The 27,212-nt window shown below is 34.0% G+C and overlaps 2 protein-coding genes across 2 annotated transcripts in view; both read left to right on the forward strand.

Moving 5' to 3' along the window:
• The first annotated feature begins 79 nt into the window (after positions 1–79).
• LOC109073874 (rab-like protein 6) lies at positions 80–25,579 on the forward strand. Its single transcript, XM_042723462.1, has 19 exons — positions 80–241; positions 2,007–2,401; positions 3,634–3,768; positions 4,248–4,295; positions 4,555–4,584; positions 6,798–6,850; positions 8,371–8,462; positions 10,310–10,450; positions 11,679–11,784; positions 14,340–14,443; positions 15,146–15,429; positions 16,774–16,844; positions 18,291–18,499; positions 18,752–18,955; positions 19,464–19,674; positions 20,155–20,215; positions 20,262–20,390; positions 21,187–21,245; positions 21,767–25,579. Exons 2-19 carry the CDS (start codon positions 2,272–2,274, stop codon positions 21,965–21,967), a joined length of 2,268 nt encoding a protein of 755 aa, XP_042579396.1. The 5' UTR covers positions 80–241; positions 2,007–2,271; the 3' UTR covers positions 21,968–25,579.
• LOC109075103 (apical junction component 1 homolog) overlaps positions 21,881–27,212 on the forward strand; it is a 39,446-nt gene continuing 34,114 nt past the window's right edge. Inside the window, exon 1 of the mRNA XM_042723213.1 lies at positions 21,881–22,007. The gene's annotated coding sequence lies outside the window, so the exon portion shown is untranslated. The remainder of the gene's footprint in view (positions 22,008–27,212) is intronic.

A 27,212-nucleotide genomic window follows, 5' to 3' on the forward strand; every position in this document is an offset into this window, starting at 1 on the left:
ACCGCTAGAGGCGTTAAGCGCCATAGCGCCGCTATTCATCATCCTACCGCTAGAGGCGCTGCAGCACAAGCGCCGCGCGCCCCTCTCGCCATCCTCGCGGCATTCCACAGCTGACGGACTCTGGAGGATGAGAGAGGGATGCTAAGGAAATGTTTTCCTTCAGCACATAAAACGGGCTCCCGTTCACCCCAGCAGACAGCAGAATGTGACTGAAATATCTCCGGCGAAGACCGTCAACCAGGTGAGGAGGTAACGTTAGTTAGAAATAGAACGCCGCTGAGTTGTAATGGATCGTTGCTGTTTTGTTTGTGTTGTAATTCGTCGCTTTAGCGGTGCAGCTGCTGGCCCTCACACACACACACACACACACACACACACACACACACACACACACACACACACACACACACACACACAGGTATCAAGGAGCGCCTTCACAGGGACAGTTTCGCACTTTAGCAGCTTACAAGGTGTAGTGTCTCAGTGAATGTAAACCTTTGCTGACTGGAGCTGCTAAAGAATATTAACAGCTGGTTCATCCTGTGATTATGGTAAAACCTGCAGCTGACAGGTGAGAGATATTCATTTTGTGTAGTTAGATCAGTTTAACAGAAGACTGTTGAATGCTGCTTATTTAGGTGTAGAATAAAATGATATTAAATGTTTTTATAGTGTAGTTTATTGTGCTAGGTTAAATGCATATTGTCTTAATCTGAGGTTGTGATGATGTTTATGCTTCTTTCGAGGTTATATGATGTCAACAATGTCAAATTATTCCTGCAGTTTAGATCTCTTTTTGCTTGCAGTACTTGGTTATAATGCAAGGTTAAAATATCATGCAATTTTAGTTCTTCTTATGTGTATAGTGATCAGTATTTTTACCTATATTCACACTTTTCTAATTAATTCATATTTGGATAATTAATCTTTGGTTGACAGACCAGCTTTATGTTAATAGCAACAATACAAATAATTAGAATGCAAATTATTATAACGTTATAATAAATATTATAAGAGTAATAAGATACCTAAATATTTTATACTTATTTTATGCTCATATAATGTACTCTATATATATATTAGTGCTGTCAAATGATTAATTGCATCCAAAATAAAAGCTTTTGTTTACATAAATGTATGTGTGTAATGTGTATATATTAATACACACACATGCATGTATATATATTGAAGAAAAATATGTTGGGTTTATACATTTCAAATATTTATATATAATATCAATTGAATATATGAATATAAATATATACTTGGAAATGCATGGAAATATTTTCAAAATATATACTGTATGTGTGTGTATTTATATTTACCTAATAAAAAAATACACAGTATACACACATATATTATGTAAGCAAAAACTTTTATTTTGGATGTGATTATTTGTATTTATAGCACTAATATTTATTTATTTATTTATTTATGAACGTGTATATGTATGTATATGATCATTTAGTTATCGAAAACACAATTAAATTTTATTATCAGTTATCAGACACCTAAAATATTTGTATATACTGTGGTTTCTGCCGGTGAATGCTTTTTCTGATTCTAAAATGTTGTTTAGTGGGGCTCAGGTTTGTTCACCCAAATGTGGAAATTCATTCTTTCCTTAATAATATCAATAATGTCGTTCTGTCCTGGAGCTCAAAAAGGGATATTTTTTTAAATGTTCACTCTACTTTTTGCCATGCAAGTAACTTTTTAAACTTAAATTGTGGCCTATTCCTGACACAAATTGTATAGCTTTGGAAGAATATACAGCGGTGGCCAAAATGATCAGAATACTAGTATTTTCAGCAGCTAAAAAATGGTTTTAAGTCCGTTATTTCTATCTTTTGCTGTAGTGTGTCAGTAGGAAATATCAGAACTGTGGCAACATCTCCAAGATGCTTCAAGAAACCTTCCTGTGATTAAATAATGACTGAATTTATTTCATTTTTGTTTTATTTCATTTTAATTCATCTGATGTGCCCACACTATTTTTCTCACAGGTGATGCCAGTAGACTGGTATGGACAGATACCAACGGTTACAGTGGATAAATTCAGGATCGTAAACTGTTGAAACAGGAAGTAAACATCTGCTAAATGCATCAATATATACTGAAGACGGACTCCGCTGTTGACCTTTAGACCACGTCACACCTGCCATCAATATGTTAGGTTAAGAAAGTCTGAAGTCTTTGACACCGCCGTGAGTGTTTCCCCAGAAGACAAGGCTTTTGTTTTGCTGGACTGTTGAAGAGGCTTTCAGCAAGATGTTCACCGCTCTGAAGAAGCTGGTTGGCTCTGAAGCAGGGCAGCTCAGGGATAGAAATATTCCTGCCGGCCTGCAGTCCATGAACCAGAGTCTTCAGAGGCGTTTCGCCAAGGGCGTGCAATATAACAGTAAGAGCTTCATGTTTAATCTAACTCTCTTTTAGCAGAGCCTCTCACAAATAGATTTCAATTGTGTTGAAAACATCCATTGTTTTCTTTAAGGCTTGTCGAGTGAGTTTTTCTTTGTGGTTTGTCTAAAGTATTATGCTTTTGAAGAGAACTCTGCAGTACTTGTTTTGCTAGGTTAAACTTTCTTTAAAAACAAATTGAAACAAAACTTCTGAAATCTGTCAAGAACTTGTCTTCATACACAAATCATTAAAGATTTATACATAAATATATACACAAAAATACACAATTTAAGAAGTGTATATAATTTATAGAAGTGTATATATATATATATATATATATATATATATATATATATATATATATATATATATATATATATATATATGTATATATATACTAGTAGTTTTTGTACAACTGTCAATTTATGCTGATTTAAAAAAAAAAAAAAACATTACAGTATTGCAAATCCGATGACATCACCGTTAATAATGGCAATGGAAATGTTATTTATTTATTGCATTACAGTAATATGAATTTGATTTAATTGTTATGAAAAAATGTAAATGCAAAAACCTAAAAATATAGCTTTATTTTGTCTGTATTTTTCCCTTCTGATGAAACTCGATTATGAAACTCCTGTGGCTTAGTGGTAGAGCATTGCGTTAGCAGCGCAAAAGGTTGTGGGTTCAATTCCCAGAGAACACACATACTGGTAAAAAATTGTATATCCTGAATGCACTGGATAAAAGTGTCTGCTAAATGCATAAATGTAATGTAAATGTAAACGCACAGCAAGACGTACAGTAACTGAATGTTTCTTGCTTTGCCTGCAGCCAGAGTTTTGTTGAAGTTGTTTTGACATGCGATGCTGCATCAGTGAGCCAGTCGGTGTTTCTTCATTGATCTGACTTTGAATACTTGTCGTGCTGTTTCTGCGGCTCTGGGTTAATAAAAAATGCATGAATGAGACATGATCACCCACCTACTGGCCTATTTTTCCAGTCGTTTCTCCTGGGTAGAGGTGTCTTTTTTTAGACACGCAGATACTAAGCATTTCAGCCGTTTTGGTAGATATAGCTGGCACTGTGCTGTATCAGTACAATACAAATCCGATATGAAACTTTTTGTCTTGGTTTAGATCTTTCCATTTACAATCTGTGAACTTTGTTTATGCATTGAAACTTAAATTGAATCATATTGATGTTCTCGTGTCTTCTTGTTTCTCTCAGTGAAAATAGTCATCCGTGGGGACAGAAACACGGGTAAAAGTGCACTTTGGCACCGGCTTCAAGGGAAAAAGTTTCTGGAAGAGTACATCCCCACGCAGGAGATCCAGGTCACCAGCATTCACTGGAACTACAAAAGTGAGTATTGCCTAGTACCTTATTCAATTCAATTCAATTCAATTCAAGTTTATTTGTATAGCGCTTTTTACGATACAAATCATTGCAAAGCAACTTTACAGAAAATTAAGTTTCTACAATATTTAGTAGTAGCTTATCAGTGGTGACTGTCAGTTTATGTGCATACGGCAGAAATGTTCAGAAAAATCAATAAAAGACGTAAACAAACAGACGATTAACACTATTAACAGCAATTATGCAATCAAACTACCTCAATGCACCTCGTAACTTCATCTTATAACTTAGGTTAGTGATGCACTGAAATGTCACAGGCTAAAATAGCCATTTTTCAGCAATCTTGCCAGTGATCTAAAATAATTTATATAAATAGACTACCCTATCAGAAAAGAGAAATACTAGGTCATCTTTTGTGAAGTATCAGAACCCGTTGACAATATTTCTGACTGTATTTTGTTCTTGCTTTTATTTTTGTCCCGCAGCAACCGATGATGTAGTGAAAGTTGAAGTCTGGGATGTGGTAGATAAAGGTGAGTCTTTAGGAAGCACTCTGGTACTAGTGACAAGGGTCTTTCCCTAGTGCGAGTTAGTACAAGTTAACCAGTGCAGCAATTCAGTGTGTGAACCCCAAACTAAATTTTAATTTGCCGAGAAATAAGCACTTGAAAGATTAGCACTTGAAAATGCCGACCTAATGGAATGGTAATTTCAGTATGTTTGCAGCTATCTGTAAAGGAAAAAGATGTAATGTATTTTACTTCTTTTCTTATGGTCTGCAAATACTCAAAGGGCAAAAGCTTCCTCTTCCAGAAGGTGTAGGTGAGAACTAGTAATGTGTTAGTGAAACATTAAACAGTCTATGTGTGTGTGTGTTGTGATCTTCACCTCTCTTTTTTTTTTTTTTTTTACTATGAAACCGTGCTCAGAATAGACCTTACTTTCAGTAGCTTGTGCTATTATTAGAACCTAGTGTGGACTTGCATTAAAATCAGATGACCACATTTTTCCCACCGTACATTTATTTTAATAGGGGGCATGTGATATGTTTTGGTTGTAATGGATCACATTTTGTATTCATTTTTGAAATTGTTGCCAGAATCATCTTCTATAATATAAACATTTTCAAACAGCCCCCTTTTAAAAGTTCAGAAATGATGCATGAATTGGAAATTCAGTTAAGGTTTAAATTATGCTCGACAACAATAATACTCATAAGTAGGGTTGGGAACCGATCTGTTTTTTGAAAAGAACCGGAACCGTGAGCAAAGTTTCGGTTCCGAAAACGGTTCTGGTGCGGCACATGACCAAGCGCTGTGAGCAGCCTTGCGCCGGTGTTCTGATGATTCTGTGTTTCCCGTAAAGGATGTCACAAACCAAATAACAGAAACGCCACCCTGCCTCTTTAATTACTGAGCGCATTGTTTCCAATGACGCACACTCCAAAGCAGCGTCGTGTCTTTAACTGCCGAACACATCGTTTCCCACGACTGTACGCGCACTCGCACCTTTGATAACTGTGCACTTCGTTTTGTCTGACTGTACATCTACTGGCAGCGCACAGCACCTGCCGCCACCTAATTACATTATATTCAACCCATATTGTCATTAATATACATACTGACTGATCTTAGACCACTAAATAAACAGACTGCTATTGTTATGTAAGTATGAGGGTTAGATTATTTAGTGTACAGGTCCTTTCAAGAGTGATAAACAAAGTGATAGAAAGTATTTATTTTCATGCATTTTAAATGTTTAAAAATGTGGAAACCACTCACTGCATCACAGCATCTCCTAACTGCATTATTATTTGTAAAATAGGGGCTTTATGGAGTGTGTGTATACATGGTTATAAGTATAACAGTTAATATTTCATTAATTTAGGGAAATGAACAAGTGTCTTAGCCCTCAAGAGACTATTTGGCCAACCAGCTTATTCCTGCTTGAAAAGCAAAATGTTAAATGTTAAAAAACATTAACTTTGAAGCACATGCTGATTGATGGACTAGCATTACTCAACATTACTTACTACCTTCCAGCAACACTACGTTCAATGAAGGTAAAATAGTAAAAAACATAATAATAGTTCATTTAAATGGAACCGAATCGGAACCAGAAAATTTGTATACTGTAATATATGTTGAATTTTGACATTGCTAACCTTTAAATTAAGTTGACAGAAAGTAATAAACAGTATTGAGCATTGAGTAGTTGAGTATTGTGCATTTTTCCTCACCACTATTTTTTAAATAGTTGTTTAATGATTTTAACGAACCAGAACCGGAACCAGAAAATGTTTAATGATTCCCAACCCTACTCATAAGCATACCTGCATTTTCTATTTACACTCTTTGCAAATTGGTAGTTGTTACCTGCAAACATTTGCCATGGTAGCCATAGTTCTCATCAAAATACCACATTCAAGATGTTAAAAGTTTATCTTTAGCCACCACTGTCAACAAAAAATGAAATTGTGAGGAAGATTGGACATGTTACACTGAAGTGGGTTTATGATGCTTTTATAGTAGTAACAATATCTATAGTTACTATAGGAGTAAACTGTGGTTACCATGAAAATATTTGCACAGGGAGCTGCTGCTGTTGATTCAGGTTTGCTCTAATTACTTTCTATCTGCTATTGCCTTTTTTAATTTATACACATGTAAATATTTAAATAAGATATTGAATACTATTTAAGGGAAAATACATCTGTGTATAGGTGGAAGGACAGTCCATATTTCTCTAAGATAGCAACCCTAAATGTAATTTATATTATAAAACTATTAGTACTAATAAGAGCAATATTTTACTTATGGTTTGCTGTGACTTTCAAGTTGTTTAGAAGAGTTAAGGTTTCCAGCAGTCTTGTAAAAATGTGTAAAGATTCAGGGCAGCCTACGTAAGAGGACAGCAAAATGATAGTTTGGCTGCTTTGGTGGTACTGGATGGGTAAGCATATGAATATTACTCTTCTCGTATCTCAGACTCACAGTTACCTAATTGTAATATCCATGTTTCTCCAACTACTGCAGGGAAAGGGAAAAGACGCGGAGAGAATCTGAAACTGGAAAATGAACCTCAGGAGGTATTTGTTAAACAAGAAATAGCTGTAGGTAGTTGTACGACTGTTGAAAAGTTTGTAAATGTTTTTAAAATTCTCTTATGCTGAACAAGGCTGTATTTATTTGAACAAAAATGTAGTAAAAACTGTGAAATATTATTACAATTTGAAATAACTCTTTTCTATTTGAATATATTTTAAAATGTGATTTATTCCTGTGATCAAAGCTGGATTTTCAGCATCATTACTCCAGTCTTCAGTGTCACATGATCTTCAGAAATCATTCTAATATGCTGATTTGCTGCTCAAGAAACATGTCTGATTATTAAATGTTGAAAACAAATGTGCTTCATATTTTTGTAGAAACCGTGCTACTTTTTTTTTTTTAGCAATCTATGATGAATAGAGATTTCAAATGAACAACATTTGTTATTTGAACATTATAAATGTTTTTAACTGTTGTTTTAACCCTTTAACTGTCACCTCCCATTTTTTAAAATAGGCATTAAAGTGCACTATCCGAACTTAAATTATTGTAATTTATGAACACTTAGGAATATAAGGTTGGTCTCTTTTTAAAGAAGAAAATTAGCAGATTTTGCCAAAAGTGGAATTTTAAAAAAACATTTAAGTATCAAAAAGTTATAGAAGTTTAAATGTACTGTAAATAAAATGCGCTATATTAATTTAATTTTATTTTATTTATTATAAATATTTTACATAACAGGTTTTACTCTAAAATTGGTATAAAATTAAAGCCTTGTGTCTATATAAGTTATGTTTCAAATTTGAAGTTGAAAAAAATTGAGGTTCCTGTGAGATTTTATTTAGGGCGTCATACCACAAACAGCCACTGGGAGCCATCAAGACTCCTTTGAATTTTGTTTAATGAATTTTTCTCTAGATTTCTCTGTCAATTCTATATTAAAATAACCACCAAATATGGAATCCTGAGACCTCTCCAATGATATGTTTGTTGCCAAGATTATAAAAAGTTTATAAAAGACCGTAATGCATTTTGTAATATGACACTTGACACTGCCCACGAAGGGGGAGGAGACTGCCATAAGATATTAAAGTACCATTTCCATGGTAACGCAATGTCCAATTTCAAAATGGTTTTCACAGGATGAATCTTGGGCTTCTAAGCTTTCAAATGATGTAATCTTTAAAAAAAAGTTTAGTAATTATCTTTTATGATAATTACTAAAAGATTTTATAGAGAAAAAGGACAACAACAAAAAAAGAGCGCCAAGTGGGACGGTGACAGTTAAGGGGTTAAACAATTAAATTATTTCTTGCTGAATAAAAGTATTTATTTCTTTAAAAACAAAAACTTACCGACCACAAACTGCAAGTCTGCTGGACAATTACCATGCGATTAATATTTCAAAGTTTTGTTTTGACTGAATCAAAAATGCATTATGATTAGTTAATAATCATTCGACATCTCCAATTTCTCATGATGTAGTCTGTAAGCTGATTTTAATGTTCATTCAGCTGAAAACAAGATGTCATTTTTAGTTGTTTTGCTCTCTGTGCAGACGGAAACCGAGATGGCTCTCGACGCAGAGTTCCTGGATGTTTATAAGAACTGTAACGGTGTGATCCTGATGTTCGACATCACCAAACAGTGGTGAGGAATCTGCCTTTCCTTCTGATTTTCCCCACATTCCCTCTCTCCAAACCCTCATTCATTCTCCGTCTCCCTCTCCTGTTCTTCCATCACTCCTTTCCCACCCCGTCGTCCCTCTTTTTGGTCTGTGGTCAGGATCAGGTGCCAGAACTGGGTGTTGGGTTGCATCGTGTCATTGAGCGTCTCATTCCCAGTAGAGTCGAGGAACAATGAAAGCAATGAAACCAATACCTGCAGCCCAGAGTCTCTTAAAGGTTCTGACTCTGTTTATCTCTCTGCTCATTGGCTCTGCCTTGCATTCTGCCAATGGGTCTTTCCTTTTTGACCCAAGCACACCATCGCAGGTGCCACTTGTTTGCAAACCTGTGCTCTGATTTATTGATAGGGCTGTGTTTTTGCCTTAACAACTGCTTTTGTGCTCCTGGGAGCCTTGTGGTCATCTGTGTGTGCATTTTAGATGTTTAGACCAAATTTAATCAGTGTCACATTCTTCGTACATTGCTTAACAAGAATGGTCTAACATATATATATGAGATATAGTTGTGATGATTTCTAGCTGTCTTAAAGGGATTGTTCACCCAAAAAGTAAAATTCTGTCATCATTTACTCACCCCCAAGTTTCAAACTTGTACAAGTTTCTCTCTACTGTTGAGCAAAAAAGAAGATATTTTGAAGAATGTTGGTAGCCAAACTGGTGACAGTAGTTATTGACTTCCATAATATTTTTTGCATAATATGGAAGTCAGTGGCTAGTGTCAACTTGTTTGGTTTACCAGCATTCTTCAAAGTATCTTCTATTGTAGAAGAAAGAAACATACAGTAAATCATGACTTTTCAACTTGGTTCCACAAAAACGTTTGCAAATTTGATTGGAATAACCAGATTGAGTTTTTGAGATAATTGTTCATTACTGTGTTGATTAGAAAAATCACATTGTTTATTATGACTATATTCAAATAATAGTAATTAAAACTATATAAAAAAAAAATCACAGTTAGTGAATTATTGAAATTATGTAGTGAACTATACCATTATTGAAGGAGAAATGTGTGCTGCACTTCACTATCTGTTCCAACTCATTTATTAAAAGAACACACACACACATATTTATTTATATATATACACACACATTATATATATATATATATATATATATATATATATATATATATATATATATATATATAATAAATTTTTTATCATATTTATACTTCACCATTTCATATATATATACACACAAATTATATATTATATAATTTATAATAATATATATACCCAACCATTTCATTTATTTATATATTAGATGTTTATTCTGTTAATGCATAATTGATAAGAAACCATTTCATAATACGAAATGTACCAAAAATTGGGGCTCAGCTCACTAGATGAATGTTGGCTGTGATCTTGGTCTACTCTTTGCATTCTTGATTTTTCTTGTTGGAATCGTTTACCTGATAAAGGTAGAATAACTTTGATTATTTTTCAGCTTGGATTTTATGCTGCTGTCAGGCTAGTGTAGACAAACAAACAAGACAATACATTTACTGCTTTGCTTTTTAATGCTGCTTGCTGGCATTTCTGCTGTGTGTCTTGCCAACGTATATGTGGGTGGTCTGAAGTCTAGAAGTGCTGACCAATAATGCAAATAAGATGATTTGATAAATCAGTGTAAAAATATCCCAAACTGCACTAAATGTTAAAACTCACATTTTTAGATATAGATATGTTTTTGATTTATAAATGTCTATCTAAGAGGAATGTCTATAATGTATAAAATTGTGCACTACACAAGGAAATCCCATCAAAGTATGTTTTATATGAATCACAGACTCTTGTTTTTGCTGTAGGACATTCAACTACATCCTTAGGGAGTTGCCAAAAGTGCCGACACACGTCCCTGTGTGTGTGCTGGGTAACCAGCGGGACATGGGCGAGCACAGGGTCATCTTACCCGACGACATCAGAGACTTCATCAACAGTCTGAACAGGTGGGCAGTTCAAGATTAACACTCAAAACAAGGGGCTTATGGACTATCTTAGTCCCAAGTTGGGCCCTGTAAAATATTTGACATTTTTTGTTAAATTTAGTTTTATTTTTTCCCCAAATTCCATTTTTCCAATTTTCTGGATTCTGTTTGAGTGGTTAAATTAAATGCTAGTAATCAAAAAGCATTTCTACTGAATTGAAATCCTGAAATGTGTACAATTTACAATTTAAAAGTTACACTAAAATTAAGTTTCCATGGCTCTATGTTTTTTCTCATGTTTCCCATTTTAATTTTTCTAGAGTTTTTTTATTATTATTATTATTATTATTATATATATTATTTTCTGTTTGAATGGTTTAATTAAATTTTACAAATCAAAAAGCATATCTAATAAATTTCAATCAATTTAAATAAATAATCAGTCAATTTAAATAATTTTTTAATTAATAATTTTATAATTTTTCTGGATTTAATACAAATTTATTGTCATAATCAGCTGTAAACAAATAAAGGTATAAAACATTAAACATTTAATTGATCTTTTATTATGTAATCAAATTTAAATTTAACAATTCCTTTTATTCTTTGGCAAAGCAAATGCTGCACAACAAAGGTTTACTGTTAAAATGAAAACAAATACATTTTTAATATTTTTATTCATATTTTTGCTACTTAGAGAATACCTTTTAACTGTACAGTAGTAATATATTTCTGTCACAGTTTCTTCAAGTTAAACTTTTATTTTGATGGTTTGTGAAAACCTTTGAATTTCAAACAGTTAGTCTCACCTCATACTCATGCCATTGGTTGAGCCAGTAGTTTATATGTCAGATGGCTAAAAAAAAAAAGTATAACTTTGTCTGTGTTAAAGTTTTCCAGTAAGTCAGTCTACAAATGGAAAGCATTTTAACAAATTAATTGCATAGTTACCTTAAAAGTGTCTTCTCCTTGATTATCTGATCTTGAAAAATAAAGTATTTTTGCCCATGTGAAACAATTTATCATTTTATGCACATGAATCTGGAATAACAAGCATTTTATGAAATACTGTAAAGATCTGTCTTTCATGAATAACCTACACACAAATAAAGTGTTACTGATAACCTTTTTTTTTTCTTTTTAAAGTTAAAATGGCTCCAAATATACCATGCAAAGCTCTTATGAATAATGTATGTCTGTCACGTATCAGCCAACTTTTCCCTAATCCCATAATCCTTCTTCATTTTAGACCGCCGGGCTCCTCCTACATCCACTATGCCGAGTCCTCCATGAGAAACGGCTTTGGTCTCAAATACCTCCATCGCTTCTTCAACATCCCATTCCTGCAGCTGCAGGTCAGAGGAGACTCTCAAAGTCAGAGATGAACACTTGCTCTCCGGTCTATGTTTGTCTAGTTTTAGCATCATTTTAAGTGGAACCCTCAGAGACCTTACATGAGGATTTGATTTCATTCAGACTTAGTTTTTGGATCATGGTAGGGGCTCTTTATGTTTCTCCTGGAGATCTGCTGCCATGCTTTAACACACACACTGTAGATTTCAGGGCTGCGTTTCTAATTCACATACTATAATATATATATATATATATATATATATAATTATATATATATATATATATATATATATTTTTTCAAAGCAGTATGCAGAAATAGAATGAGAGTCACCCAAATTATAGAGCATTGAAAATAGCATTCTAAAGATGCCTGGACATTGCTGTATTGTGAAAAAATATAGAGCCATGCATGGTTTGGGGATAAAAGCTGAGTTTTTTTTTGATTGTTTGCTTTTTGTGTTTTTGCACTAGTGCTAAAATGTTTCTGTCTGTGTCAGGAAGTGAAAATGAGAGAAATATGAAATTTCCTGATGCATTATTATTATCATTATTATTATAATTTTGTTAATTCTGAGTAACTACGATTTCTGAAATCACAGTAGCTCCTGTGGTCACTGAAAATCTAGAAATATCAGACTATTTGAAACTGTGATTTTTTTTTTTTTCCCGACCTGGAAAAGTCACAGGAATGAATAAAATCTTTAAAAGTCTATAATGAAAAATTCCATCAAAAAATTCTGTTTTTATTTTTTATGTGCATTGCTCTAAAATATTCCATTAGCTAGAATTGATATAAATTTAGATTTAAAAAGTTATATCTCTAAGTTTTTTTTAAATAAATTTAAAGGATTTTAATTTAACAGTGATATTTTTGTATTATTTTAATATTTTATAGTATTATTAATATTTTCAATTACAGTAGCTTTTATATTCATATTTTCAGTTTTCATTATAATTGAATGATTTTATCATAACGTTTTAATTTTTTATAGTAGTTTTTGTTAGTATTAGGTTTTACATATTTCTATTTAGCTTTTATTTTTAAATTTTTAGTTGCCAGTGTTTTCATCTAATATTTATATTTTATTTATTTCAGCTTTATTTCAGTTACTAAAAGTGATGTTTAATCATTTTTAGTGTTACTTTTAGTTTTCGTTAACAATAGCAGCACCCTTATTAATCACAAAAGTTTTGGAAATGAATCGGTCAAATGTTGCAGGAAGCCTACAGTGAGGTCTTCTCGAGGGCACTCAGTAGGCAGCTGTGCACCACCAGGAGCAGATTTCAGCACCCCTGCTTTAGCAGTAGAGTTAAAGTCCTTTACTTTATTTGGATTCTCATTATGCATCTCTAGAGACTGACTGAATGGCATTAATTAATAAAGAAGGTTGAAATTAGCCCAGGGATCAATGGCGACTGCTGTGTCTTATGTGTCAGCATCTCAGGCTCTTCCTGAGGTTATAGTCAGGAGGTTAAAAGACTGGTTTCAGTTTAATGTATTTTATTGATCCTATTAGAGAAATTAACCTCTCTAGTCTAGTTTAATTAACCATTTGTACAAGATCATAAATACAGATGCAACCTCTATAGCTCATAAAAGTATCAGATACCATATCAGGATGGTGTCATGGGGTTCTGCTCTGGATATTTAACAAGTCTGTCCATGACTCTTTTGTTGTTTAGATCTTCTCCTGTTATACAGGAGTGTTTAATATTTGTCGGTAGTGTTGTCAGTAGAACAGCTTGACTGAGTCGTTCAGACTTTGCTGCAGTAAATATGATGCAAATCCTGCTGCTCAGAATCAGTCCGTCGAGCACAACATGTCAGACTCATGAAATTTTCAGTGCTGTGCCGAGATCTGTTTTCCTCTCCTTGCTATCTTTTTCAGTCAAAGTTTAAAGGCCACTTCCGTGACTTTGGACAAACTTCTAACCCCAAGTATAATTTCTGTCCAGTTAAGAACAGTTATTGGCAGAGGTGCACAAGTTTTTCGATCTAGTTTTCAAGAGAGCACTTGGAGATTTGGTTTGGTGCTCACCCTGCACATAGTGTGACCCATTAAATATAACAATAAAAATGTAACATTTTCAAACCTAAAATCAGCAAGCTTTTATTTTGGCGGGTTGCCTTGGAGTAATGAAATGTCACAGGTTTGCGTTTTGCTTTGTATACAAGCAGTGCATAGTCTAGATTTATGTGTTCGGTTCAAATGGAAATCATGTACAGTATTACAGTAAGTTGATCTAAAACAGTGATTGTACATTAACAGCTGTCTCATATGAGTGGTCTGAATGTATTTACCCAGCATATTTTTTATTTTGGTCATGCATACGCACCTGTGCACCACTTATATGCAGCCCTGGTTATTGGTTAGTCTGTGTATTTCAGAAAAAGTTGAGCTGACAGCTTGAAGGTTTGCATATTTCTATACCCATTCATTTCCGGTCCTCCTCCTAATTTAGAAATAATAAAGCAGGAAAGTGCTTACTTGAGTTAAATTGAGGTCAGTGCTGATGTGAGGTTACAGTGTGGTTGATGTGGTGTTTGTGTGTGCAGAGGGAGACTCTGTTACGGCAACTGGAGACAAATCAGCTTGACATCGATGCCGTGCTAGAAGAGCTGAGTGTTCAGCAGGAGACAGAGGACCAGAACTATGACATGTGAGTGTAAACCTCATCACATACCAGTGTATAAACTACACACACACATATATGTGACCCTGGAGCACAAAAGCAGTCTTAAGTCGCTGGGGTATATTTGTAGCAAATAGCCAAAAATACATTGTATGGGTCAAAATTATTGATTTTTATTTTATGCCAAACATCATTGGGATATTAAGTAAAGATCATGTTCCATAAAGATAATTTACAAAATACCTAACGTAAATATATCAAAACTTAATTTTTGATTAGTAATATGCATTGCTAAGAACTTCATTTGTACAACTTTAAAGGTGATTTTCTCAATATTTAGATTTTTTTACATCCTCAGAATCCAGATTTTCAAAAAGTTGTATCTCGGCCAAATATTATCTGATCCTAATAAACCATACATCAATGGAAAGCTTTCAGATGATGTATAAATCTCAATTTAGAAAAATTGACACTTAAAACTGGTTTTGTGGTCCAGGGTCACACACACACACACACACACATATATACATATACATATTGTATTTATTGTGTTATTATTAATAATAAGAATAATACATAAATATAGAATTATTAATATCAGGGGGTACTTGATGTAAATATTTGACGTATAAGGGATTTGGCTAAAAAAGATTTTGGAAAAAGAGAAACCCATTAAGCCAAGAATGTCATCCAATCATAATTTTCCACATTTCACTGCTGTTTTTCCAGATTTCTTGAGATGGTAGAGGCACGCAAAGCTTATGGCTCTCCGGCGCCCTCTAATGGCCAGAGCCCATCCTCGGGCTCCCAGTCCCCTGTGGTGCTGCCCGGTGCCTCCTCTCCCAGTAACTCCAGCCCCAGTACCCCTCAGGCGCCCGTCCCGCTCCAGACCCAATCCGCCCCTCCACCACCACCATCTATACCACACCCTCCCGCACAGACCACAGCTGCCCATGTTCCCCAGACACCATCACAAACACCTCCTCCTGCCCAGAAACGACTCACCACCTCACGCATCTTCTGATCCACAGCCGCAAACACACAAACAAACAAAGTACAGAACAGTGCTATCAAAATAGGAATAGTAGTTTTTATCACTAAAAGGTTCCTGCAGGTCTTAATTCACCCCTCCACAAGTCAAGATCTGAAATTAGAGCAGAAAATCTTCAATTCATAAAGTCATGGCATTAAATGTTGCATCTCAGTTTTTAAGTTTTGTTTTCCAGAACAGATACCTAAACATCCTTAAATCATTATACATTTACTTGAGATGCAAATTGAAGATATAACATCTTGTTTTCTGTGAAATTGAACAGAATTAAGTAGTTTGTGCTTGAAACCTAATTGTTTGTTTTAATCATAAATTTATTTATCAGAAAACAAGATTTATCTAAGTAAATGTATCTTGATTTAAGAATCTTCAGACTTTTTTGTAAAATGAATTATAAACTTTTGGAGGTTGTGTTTTCAAACTTTGAAGTGTTGCCAATTTAAGACATGTATATCTAGAACAGAGTTTTTCCAAAAACTGGACCAAAGTGAATTTTTGGCCTGCCAAAGCTTTTTTTGATCAGTTAATGTGATTTATGAGGGATGTAAATGACTGTGATATGCACGCGTGAAAGCATGCATGTTAACTGAAGGAGAGAAAGAGCAGAGAGCGTCCACATCCGCTAATGTCTGATTTGTGAGTCGCAACCTAGCGACTCCTTTGAACCGATTCATTTTATTGAATGGTTAAAACAACTGAACTGTTCAACACTGAACTCATGATACATCACTGTCTGAATCAGTTCAAAAAGTTCAAAGTTATTGCTTTTTATTTCAATTTTAGTTAAGTATTTCAAGTTAAACTAAATGAAAATGAGAAATTATGCCTTGGCAACTTGTTTTATTTATTTTGTTTTATTTAGGTTTATGTTTATTTTATTTCAAATAATGAAAAGTTGCAGTTGCATGTACTATACAAAATACAATAGTACTGTACAATTACGATTAATAACGAATATATATAACAATTTGATTTACAGCACCTTGGTAAATTTAATAAAATCATGAATAGGCAAACACACCTCATGCACATTCTTTATTCATCATTTTGTAAATTAACTTCACAGGAGGACTTGAATGTACCATTATATACAATATGCATTGAAGTGAGGCAAACTGCTGTAGGCCTTTACAACATTAAAGTTGCACAGTTGCCCTAGTGTGTGTGTGTGTGTGTGTGTGTGTGTGTGTGTCTGTTTAGGTTTGCTAATGTAACTTTATGAACTGTAGTAAAAAGGTGCTGTCGTCCAGGGACTTCGTTTATTGGCTTACATACTGAATACCAATGAGACATGATTATCAGGCAGCCCTGGAGCCGCCGCTGCACAGTCATTACAGAGACCAGTGGACTGACAGACACACGCTCAGCTCTGCACCAGTGCATCTGCTGCTGCATTGCAGATCCTGGGGGAGGGGGCCAATCAGAAGGATGCTAATGCACTTCCTGTCAACACACAGAAACAGAAAGTGTGCCAAATGGCTATCATCATGTTGTATTACATTTAATATTCAAAAAAATCATATGCAAATATTTTGATTTCTTAATTTAGTTTTTTGTTTGGTTTCATAAAATTTATGATATAAAATGCTGGATCCAGTTTGCTATATAATATCTAAACTGGCATTAAAGATGCCACAATAATATAAATTATCATTAATCAATCATTCAGCATCACAGATGGTCAATTAATTTTCATACTATGTTTCATGTGTTTTGGTGAAATTTTAGGACCAAAACATTACATCCATCAACAAAATCAACAAAACCCTATCTCAACCAATAAAAATTAAATCAAACAACTCATATGATAAAACCTTTGCACACAGACCAAAACATTTAACTTTTTTTTTGAGTTTTGTAGTATTATTTAAAAATAATTACTTGTACTGAATGTTGTATTGCTTATTTTATTTAATCAAAATAGTCAGGCTGGTGTTTATTACTGTATTACATTAATGTAATAAGATTTTTAATGAGAATTTGTTGAGGAAATGAGCCTGATTATCATCAATTAATGTGACAATGCTGGATTATCTGAATGTTTTTTTTTTTTGTTTTTTTGTTTTTTAAATTATGTGTGTGTGTGTGTGTGTGTGTGTGTGTGTATATATATATATATATATTATTAAGATTATTTATTTATTTATTTATTGATGCTTGAGGCGTATTGCCAGATTTAGCAAATCATGTTCCGTTTACATTAACCTTTTTTAGAATAATTATAATAATATAAAATGTATAAAAGAATTTTTTAACAGAGAAAATTCTGTAATTCCGTAATGGTCAAGTACGTATACAACTTTGCAGTTGTATAACATCATTCTTGCGTTTTATATTAATGCCGTTTTAAAAAATATATTCTGTTTCATAAAATATTTTTCTTTTGATGCCTGAGGTGTAATGACAGACTAACCTAATAATGTTACATTTATATTAACCATTCTTTTAAATAATAATGAATAATAAAAGTTTAATAGAATTTAATGACATGAAAAATCTGTAATGGTCAAATATGTTTTAGTTGTAAATATGGTATAAATATGTGATCTTTGCAGGTGCGATAACAATTTGTGCATCGCGCCATTACTTTACGCAGTTAATATGATTTCAATAAACGTTTACATTTATGCATTTAGCAGACACTTTTATCCAAAGCGACTTACAGTGCATCAAAGCTATAATTTTTTTTTTTTACCTAACATGTGTTCCCTGGGAATCGAACCCACAACCTTTTGCACTGCTAACGCAATGCTCTACCACTGAGCCACAGGAACATGCATTTTGTTAAAACATGTAAATATGCAAATGTTGCCATGAAGCTAGCAAAGCAGTTGGCTTATTGCATGCATTCATCTTTTATCTTCATCAGAATCTATGGGCTCTGAAGACCCAAAGCCCTCTGGAAAGGTGCAGAGTGTGGATGACTTTGTGCCGGAGGTGGGCATGGAACGGACTTTTCTGGAAGATGGTAGAACAGCAGTTAAATCAAAGAACAAACCTCCAGCATCAGCTCCCATCCTGGACAGTGATAGGTGAGCTGTTATAACATGCAGTTTGTTTCTAAAAGCAAAAATCACCCCTCCAGCTTGTCTGAGTATTACTGTAGTCATTTCAGCAGCTCATAATTATACTGGACAGGATTACAGATGGGATTTTTCATTTGCTCTGATTTTTTTCTGCCTCGGAATGAGAGATGAAGAAGCAGGGGCCTTTATGGATAAAGTAAATGAGTTTAAATGTGATCTCATGTTAAACTCCTGAGAGCTCTCCTGTCTTTTCCTCAGTGATGGAGAGGGACGGGGAAATCCTTTGGTCTCCGGCTTCCAGGATGATTTAGATCCGGATGACAGAGCGCTGTCCCAGCCTGCCGTTAAAGCGGCGGTCCCGAGCATAGGCGTCACACTCACGAGTGATGAAGAGGAGGAAGATTCATCTCTGCCCTCTGCTGCCCAGCACAAAGCCATCGGCTCGGGCCCAAACTCAAAGGGGTGAGAAACCACATGCAGATGTGTCAAATACATCATACTTTTAATAGAAAACTTCAGTGAGATGCAGACGTGTTGAGACCTGACCACAATTTCCTGAAGATTTGTTGTACGGTTTTAATTAATTTCCCTCACTGTTGACGAGCTTCCGAAATAGAAATAATTACATCAGCAGAGAGTCTTGTCTAATTTACTTTAATTAAATCACTCTTAATAAAGGCATAGCCAATTTTCATTTCTTGATATAATTTTTTCAATTAATGCTACCGTGGCACAAGTGATTTCCACAGATAGATAAATAGAGAGATAGAGAGAGAGATGGATGGATAGATGAAGAGATGGATAGAGAGATGACGGAGGGCTAGATGCATGGATGGATGGATGATTGGGGGATAGACGGATATATGGCTGGACGGATAGACACATGGATAGATCTCAGATTTAATTAATAATTATTTGGAGTCGAGATTGTTTTCTCATATTTTCTGTGGAATCTGACTTTCAATTCTAGATCTACAGTGAATTCTTTCAAACAGCTGCAAACCAAGTCTAGACCAGCTGAGAGACCCCAAAGCCTGAAAACCCCAGCAGGAGCTGCAGTGCAGCGACTGAAGACAGGAGGCGCTGTCGAGGCCGACTCAGATGCTCAGCAGACGATTTCATTTGTCATGGACGACCCTGATTTTGAGAACGAAGATTTTGACCGAGCCAAGATCAAGAAGGTAGAAAACCATTTCTAGGTTCATGATTATTGTTGCTTATGACTAAATAATCAACTGATGAAATCTTAAGCCACAGCCTGGTATTCCACAATTAGTCTTATTTTAGTATATTTTTGTTAATGTTGATTTTTTTTTTCTACACATTTCACATTTTAAACTTAGAAAGCTTTTTATTTTTTTTCAAAATAAAGTTTTGAAATAAAGTTTTTATGTTATTTTTTTTTATTTGTGTTTTTCTGTTGTTTTACTTCAAGTAATGAAATAAAGTTATGTTATTTTTTTTATTTGTGTTTTTCTGTTGTTTTACTTCAAGTAATGAAAATGTTTTATGCTTTTTGTTCTTGGAGAAATATAAACCATCTAATAAATGCACTCTATAAGAAAATCCCACAAAAGAGTATTTAGATATGAAATAAGTATTTTGCCACCAAATAATTCCCATATTAGTCTCATATTTTATGCTTCATCTGTTTTGTGAAGGGCACTTTTTCTGTACGAGATGACTTATCTGACCGGTCGGATGCGGAATTAATATTCGATGGTTTGCTAGTAACAGTTGGCCAAGGGGATCAGCGTGCCCCCTCTAGCTGGACTCCCAGAGCCCTCCAAACCTGCTGCCCCCTCATTAAAGACCCTCAACAGTGACATTGACCTGTTCGGCCTGGGATTTGAAGAGACGACACCTAAGAGTAAAGACACCAGTGAAGACCAGGAAGGTATGTTCAGTAATAATGTGTGTGTGTGTGTGTGTATGTGTGTAAATGTGTATATATATATAATTATATATATATGTGTGTGTGTGTGTGTGTGTGTGTGTGTGTATGTAGTACAAGATAAGTCAAGATTACATTATTTAATCAGTCACTGAAATATGTCCTACTTTTTTACAGTTAATTTAAGTGTCAATTTAATTAACACTTCAGATGAAAAAAAGATTCCTTTTAGTGGATCATTGAAAACATTGGTGCATATTTAATGTTCGAAGAAATCTGTTAAGTTTTTATGACAACCACTGTTTTAATGTTTATATTTTGTGTTCGAATAAATATGTCAAGTTTTTATGTTTTTATGTTAAGTTTAATGTTTATTGATTTGCAAAAAAAAACGAATTTGTGTGATGTAATAACTGTATTATTATAAAAACTTTGAGTGTAATTTAGGCGTTTATATACAATAATACAATGTAGTACCAGCCTAACCAATAAAAATTAAAATACAGTATTATAATGTAGTACCAGCTGACTCATGAATATTTAACAGCATTAGAGATTTTTTTTTCCTTGAAAATTTGCCATGTACTGTACCTGATATGTTTCCAAAATAATCGATATTGAATCAAATACAAAATCGAATCATATCGTAAAATTGTACTTGTGTAAAAAAGAAAACGGCAAGTAGCACATTGAAAAAACATGAAATTTTGAAGTAGAAAGACTGAAATAATATTTTCTTGTAAAATGTACTCCAATAATCCAATAACAGCATAACTTCCAAGTGTGTATTATCTTGCAGACAATGAAAGCAGACACTCCACAAAGGACAAGAAAAAGAAGAAAAAGAAAATCAAAGAGGTAAGATACTAAAAACCTGACCATATTACTGATTTATTGTGACTGATATATCAGCCGAGGCAAATAACTGACTATTTTTGAGTTTTGCTGCAGCAGACTTGTGTATCACTTCCATCTAGCAGCAAGTTTGTCGAGTAACAGCTTCCAGGTTTTTTTTTTTTTTTTTTGGCAAATTTTGTCTTGTTTACGTGTATAGTGCGTTATACAATACAACTTGTTTCAAAGCTATTTAAAATAATAACTGAACCGAACTAATGTCAAATACAGCTAAATCTATACAATTAAAGAAAGTATTATTTAATGGTGCCAATTTTGGTTGCATCTTATTTGTTTTATATATATATAAAATATAAAACAGCATTGCACTTGGACACCAGCCAACCTTCTCAATATCGGTATCAGTGATCAAAAAGCATATACTGGTTGATAATTTACTCTTATTAAAAGATTTTGTTGCTTGTGCACAAACTGTCTTTATATGTAGTGAAATTAAAAAGGGAAAAATCTTGTTTTTGTTCTAGGAGGAGGAGAAAAGCAGCAAGAAACGACACAAACAAAAGAAAAAGGAAAAGGATGAGGCGGGAACAGGAGATGAGAAAGAAAAGAAGAAGAAGAAATCTTCAAGGACCAAGAAAGCGGGAGCTGTGGACGATCTTGAGGCCTTCCTGGCAGGTGGAGACGGACCAGGAAACAGTGAGGGCGGAGACTATGAAGAACTCTAACCAATCAGGGTTTGACATCCACACCGTGTGACATCGCCAGGTCATTCTCCAATCCATTCCACCTGTTTTTCAGTGCCTAACCTTTTGAGTTTTCACAGCGTTTTATTCTTCCAGCATTGCAGCTTTATAAATTGGTACATGGCACCGTTGTTCACCTCATGCCGTTTTCCAGGATTTTCAGACATATAACTTTTAGATGCATTTTCAAATGATCCCGAGTTTATTCCGTTATTAACTGATTAGAACTCTAAGTCCTTCCACAAAGATTTGAAGTAATTTTAGCTTTGTTGGTTTTGTTTTGTTTGTGTCTTTGTCAGTGTGTGTATATATATATGTCCCTGAACATTTTGGCAGCTCTGTGTGTGCTTGCATTTTATTTAGCAAGCATATAGAGGGATTAATCAGACTTACATTCAAATCTACGTAACATACATGAGCAGAGCTAATTTCTGTCAAATATTCAAAGAACTATTAACATATAATTGAACATTTCTGCTCGCGTTTGTAAACCGTTCTTGTATAAATTGTCTCTTGCAATTCTGTCCAACAATTAATACAAGAACGGATTTCATGAACAGTTTGCACAGAAATTAATTTCTCATGTGCTTCGTGAACGAGACCTGACATGTTGTGACATTCATTGTCTTCCAGACGCTGCATCATAAATCAAACCTTAGGAAAAATAATCAGTTGTAACAAGATTTAATACCATAAGCCTCTTTCGCCATCAGTTTCTTTCCATTAATGCCTTAAATTGTTTTACACCTAACAAAATGAAAGCCTTTATAGAGCAATCCTATAAAGTTAGTTCATGACTGAGGCTCTGACAGACTGCTAACATTGACAGAATTACTTTGAGCTAAAGAGACACACTCTTGCAGCAATCGCAGTCACGTTTGCAATTAGATATATAATTATAATTATGACAAAGTTAGTCAGATTGTCTTTTTGGCAATTATTTATGCAGTTATTAAACCAGTATTATTATTTATGATCTTAAAATGTGTTAAATGTTATAGTTTTATAATGATCATGGTCAAAATTCTTCCTCTCATGGTCTGTTTGTGATGTCCTGTATGCTAAATGTATTCATTTCCTTCGCTGTGTATCTTTATTTTTGTTATGGCTTGTGTACATGTTAGTAGTTGTGTTAAGATCTTGAGTTTTAGATAGTTGGATCCGTACACTCCAGATAATTTCAGAGTTGGACAACCAGGAACATTGTCTCTAAACCTGTGATGTTGAGGCACCTTGAACATCCTTTGTGTATAGCCAACATATTCAGAGCCTGACCGTGCATAAAAATAAGTAAATGTCATACATTTTAGCAACTGCCTAAATTACTAAATGCAACTAAACAGAGCTGAGCTAAAAATATTTTCCCTCATATTTACATTTGTTTTGGTGACCTAAAGCAAAGAAAGTTGAGTTTTAGTAAAATTTCCAAAAAAAAAAAAGGACAATTATGTAAATGTAATATTTCTTGAGTATAAGATAGTGAAAGTAAATTGATATTTTGAATGCACACATTTATACTTTGTAATATCAACATAAAATTGAATAATATTTTGGCTTTCAATGATCCATTAATATTTTGATGAATGAAAGTTATATAGACAAATGATTGTTTACTCGTCATTCATGAATCTGCATCAGAATTGTTTTCTTTAATGGTTGCATCAAATTGAGAGTGAAATGACCGTTTACTGTACGCTTAAACGATTCAGGCTACGTTTACACGATAACAATGTAGTCAAAAACGGAAAAGTTTTTCCCTTGTGTTTTTAAAACGTTTCATGCATACATGACAACGTTTTAAAAAGATTCACGTTTACACATATCTGCAAAAACGGTCAAAAACTGTACTACGTTACAGTTTTTGGCACTGTCACCTTGTTAGTAAACAGTACCTGTAGGGAAGTGACGATTATATGCTGTATATGATGCGTCTCCGCTGTTGGTTGTACTATCGGTGAAGTAAATCCACACTTTGCTGATGAAGCGTTAGCAAACTCTTGAGCAGCGACAACAGTATCATGTACTCCGCCATTCCCGTTAAGGGTGTTTACAAGGAAACAATAACGTGGCGTTTTCAAAAATACGTGTTTTCAGTCCCCAAAACGCTGTTGTCGTGTAAACAAACAGGCAAAACGCATAAAACGTTTCCTGTTTTTGGCTGAAAAAACTTCTTAGTTCAACTGTTTCATCAAATTGAATGTATAAGGACTATTTACGTACAGTTTTACCAATGATTAATTTTATTTGTATTTCATGAACGAATCCTACTGTTTACTTGCAATGCCCCCTTTATGCTTTTTCATTAGCATTTGTCACATATTGATTAATGATTAGTAAATAATTTCCGTTGTTCGTATTTCAATCGTTGCATCAAATTGAATGTGAAATGAGCTTTTATGCAAGAACGAATTTACCAATGCTTCACGTCACTTGTGTGTCATGAATGAATCCCATTGTTTACTTGCAATGCAATCCCATTGTTTTTTTTGTTTTTTTTGCTTATGTTTTCATCATAGATTGATAAATAACCAAATAATTTCAGGCTGGAATATGTTATTCTAATGAACTATAAAGTCATGGAATCTGATTGGCTCCTGCTTAAGTGGAAGAATGACATCATGCATAGTGTTGTGCACTACAGACCCTCATCATTTCAAATGGATTTTCTATTTTTCAGTTTTTATTACTGGGACAAAATGACAATGTACTTTCTGCCTAACATAAGCAGGACTTGTTTTTGGTTTGATGGTACTATGAACATTCACCTTGGCATCCACCTTTGAACTTTTGTTTGTTTCGGTCCAAGATGTCCATCTGTCCGTTTGTAGACTGTCCCGCTACGGCTTTCCCTCAGGATACGCCATCACCCTGTTGACAACTGAATGTTGATTCCCGCTTGTAAAGATGTTTTCCCAGAATCCTCCAAGGAATTCAAGGACATCGCTGGGGCGAATAGCCGTTAACTAACGGTACGTTTAAAGAAGTGCAGATTCCCGTGTGTCTCTTGCGGCAGTCGTCTGCATCTCTTAGGTGGCTGCAGATGGATCCACACGCACCGCTGAGAGCATGTGATGCATCACACTGTCACCATGGAAGCACACGCCTGGGAAAACCATCTCACGCTCACTGTGATAAATAGTCACGCTCTCAGCTGTTAATACTGTCAACCCCAAACCAGCAGAAGTCTGCACCTCGAACACATATCAACTTCCTCTTTACTCTGGGCCCTTGATTTATTTATTTATCTGTTTGTTTGGCATGCATATTTTTTCCCACCGTACGAGAAAAGGAGACTGGAAATGAATGCATTGGTGCTGCACTATAGCTCTTGCTGGCTGTTGGACTGCATGCAATTACCAACATACTTCCTGCACAGCGTTTCACAACGACTGCTTTCATGGACCGGAAATGTTTGGGAATGCTATTTTTATTTAATTCATACAGCATATATGCATTCCAAAGCCTTTGTTTGGGACCATAAATGATTATGTTTGCCTATTTATTGTTTTTGTTACCCTGTTTCACTACCCTTAGTATTCATATTTGATTTATGTGTTTCAGTTGTGTAATAAATGCTAGAGTAATTTGACAAGGTTTGTAGGAGTTGAGCTGCTTAAGTTCAATGTGATTTATTTGTCTCTTAATGATGAAAAGGAAATAGTATATATTAATATATTATCATATATTTTAATATAGTGCCATTCAGAGGTTTGGGTTCAGTAAGATTTTTAATGTTTTTGAAAGAAGTTTATTTTTTGACCAAAAAATTTGTGAAATTATTGCAATTTAAAACAACAGGTTTCTATTTTAATATTTTAGTTTTAAAACAAAGCTGAATTTTCAGCATCATTACCATTTACAGTCTTAAGTGTCATATGATCCTTCAGAAGTCATTCTAATATGCTGATTTATAATCAATGTTAGAAACACTTGTGCTGCTTAATATATATATTTTTTTGTGACCGGTGATATTTTTTCAGAATTCTTTGATAAATAAAGTAAAAAACAAAACAAAACTGTGTTTATTCAAAATATAAATACGCTATATACGATTGTTATATACGCTACTATTCAAAAGTTTGGGGTCAGTATATTTTTTCTTTTTAAAGAAATTAATACTTTTATTCAGCAAGGATGTGTTAAATGGATAAAATGTGATGGTTATATTGTTAAAAAAAAGATTTCTGTTTTAAATAAATGCTATTCTTTTTAACTTTTTATTCATCAAACAATCAAAGAAAAAAGTATCACAGGTTCCAAAAAAATATTAAGCAGCACAACAGTTTCAAAACTGATAATAAATCAGCATATTAGAATGATTTCTGAAGGATCATGTGACACTGCAGACTGCAGTAATGGCTGATGAAAATTCAGTGCTACATCACAGAAATAAATAATATTTTAAAGTGTATTAAAACAGGAAACAAATATTAGAAATTGCAATAATATTTCACAATTTTTCAGAATTTTTTTTTTTTGATCAAATTGTAAATATAGCCTTGAACAGACTCCATTAAAAAACTTTAAAAATCGTGCTTGTCCCAAACATTTGAACAGCAGTGTCTATGTATTTAGATGGATAATAGGTTCCCTTTAAATATTAGTTCTTATTTTTTTTATTACTTTTTGTAACTTTTTATTTATTTTTATTTTTTTTGTTATGGAAATGTGAGTCAAGATGAGTTTTACAGCCCAAACTTGCATGGTTTTGGTTGTGACGTTTTCTTGCCACTAGAAGGAGCAGTTTTGACTTAACTATATGGTTAGCAGAAGGTTCAAGTAACCAGCCAGGTTATGTTTGCTTGAGGATGTGTTTGGAGCAGTAGTTGTGTTCAGTGATTTTTATTTTATTTTATTTATTTTTTTTATTGCTTTGCTTTGCTTGCTTGTTTGCAGTACTTACTTACTTACTTGTTTATTATTTGTGCAGTTTGTTTTCTACTTAATTTGATCATTCACAGAATGCTGTTTCAGTATTCAGTGCTGATGAAGGCAGTCACTGATGCCAACTTCTGTCATTTCAGTAAGTTGTAACTCTTATATCTACTACTGAAGTCTCTTTCCATGTCCTTCTCTTCCCCTTCTCTGTCTTATAGCTCACATTAACTCTATGGCCTCAGTCCAGGAGAGTGTTAAAGGAATATCTGGGTTATTTTACCTTGATGTCTATGGACCACATCTGTGGCATGCTGTCGAGTACATGGACTTTCATTTATAAATTTAGCAG

This window comes from Cyprinus carpio, chromosome B5, assembly GCF_018340385.1.
Source record: "Cyprinus carpio isolate SPL01 chromosome B5, ASM1834038v1, whole genome shotgun sequence".
Lineage (NCBI taxonomy): Eukaryota > Metazoa > Chordata > Actinopteri > Cypriniformes > Cyprinidae > Cyprinus > Cyprinus carpio.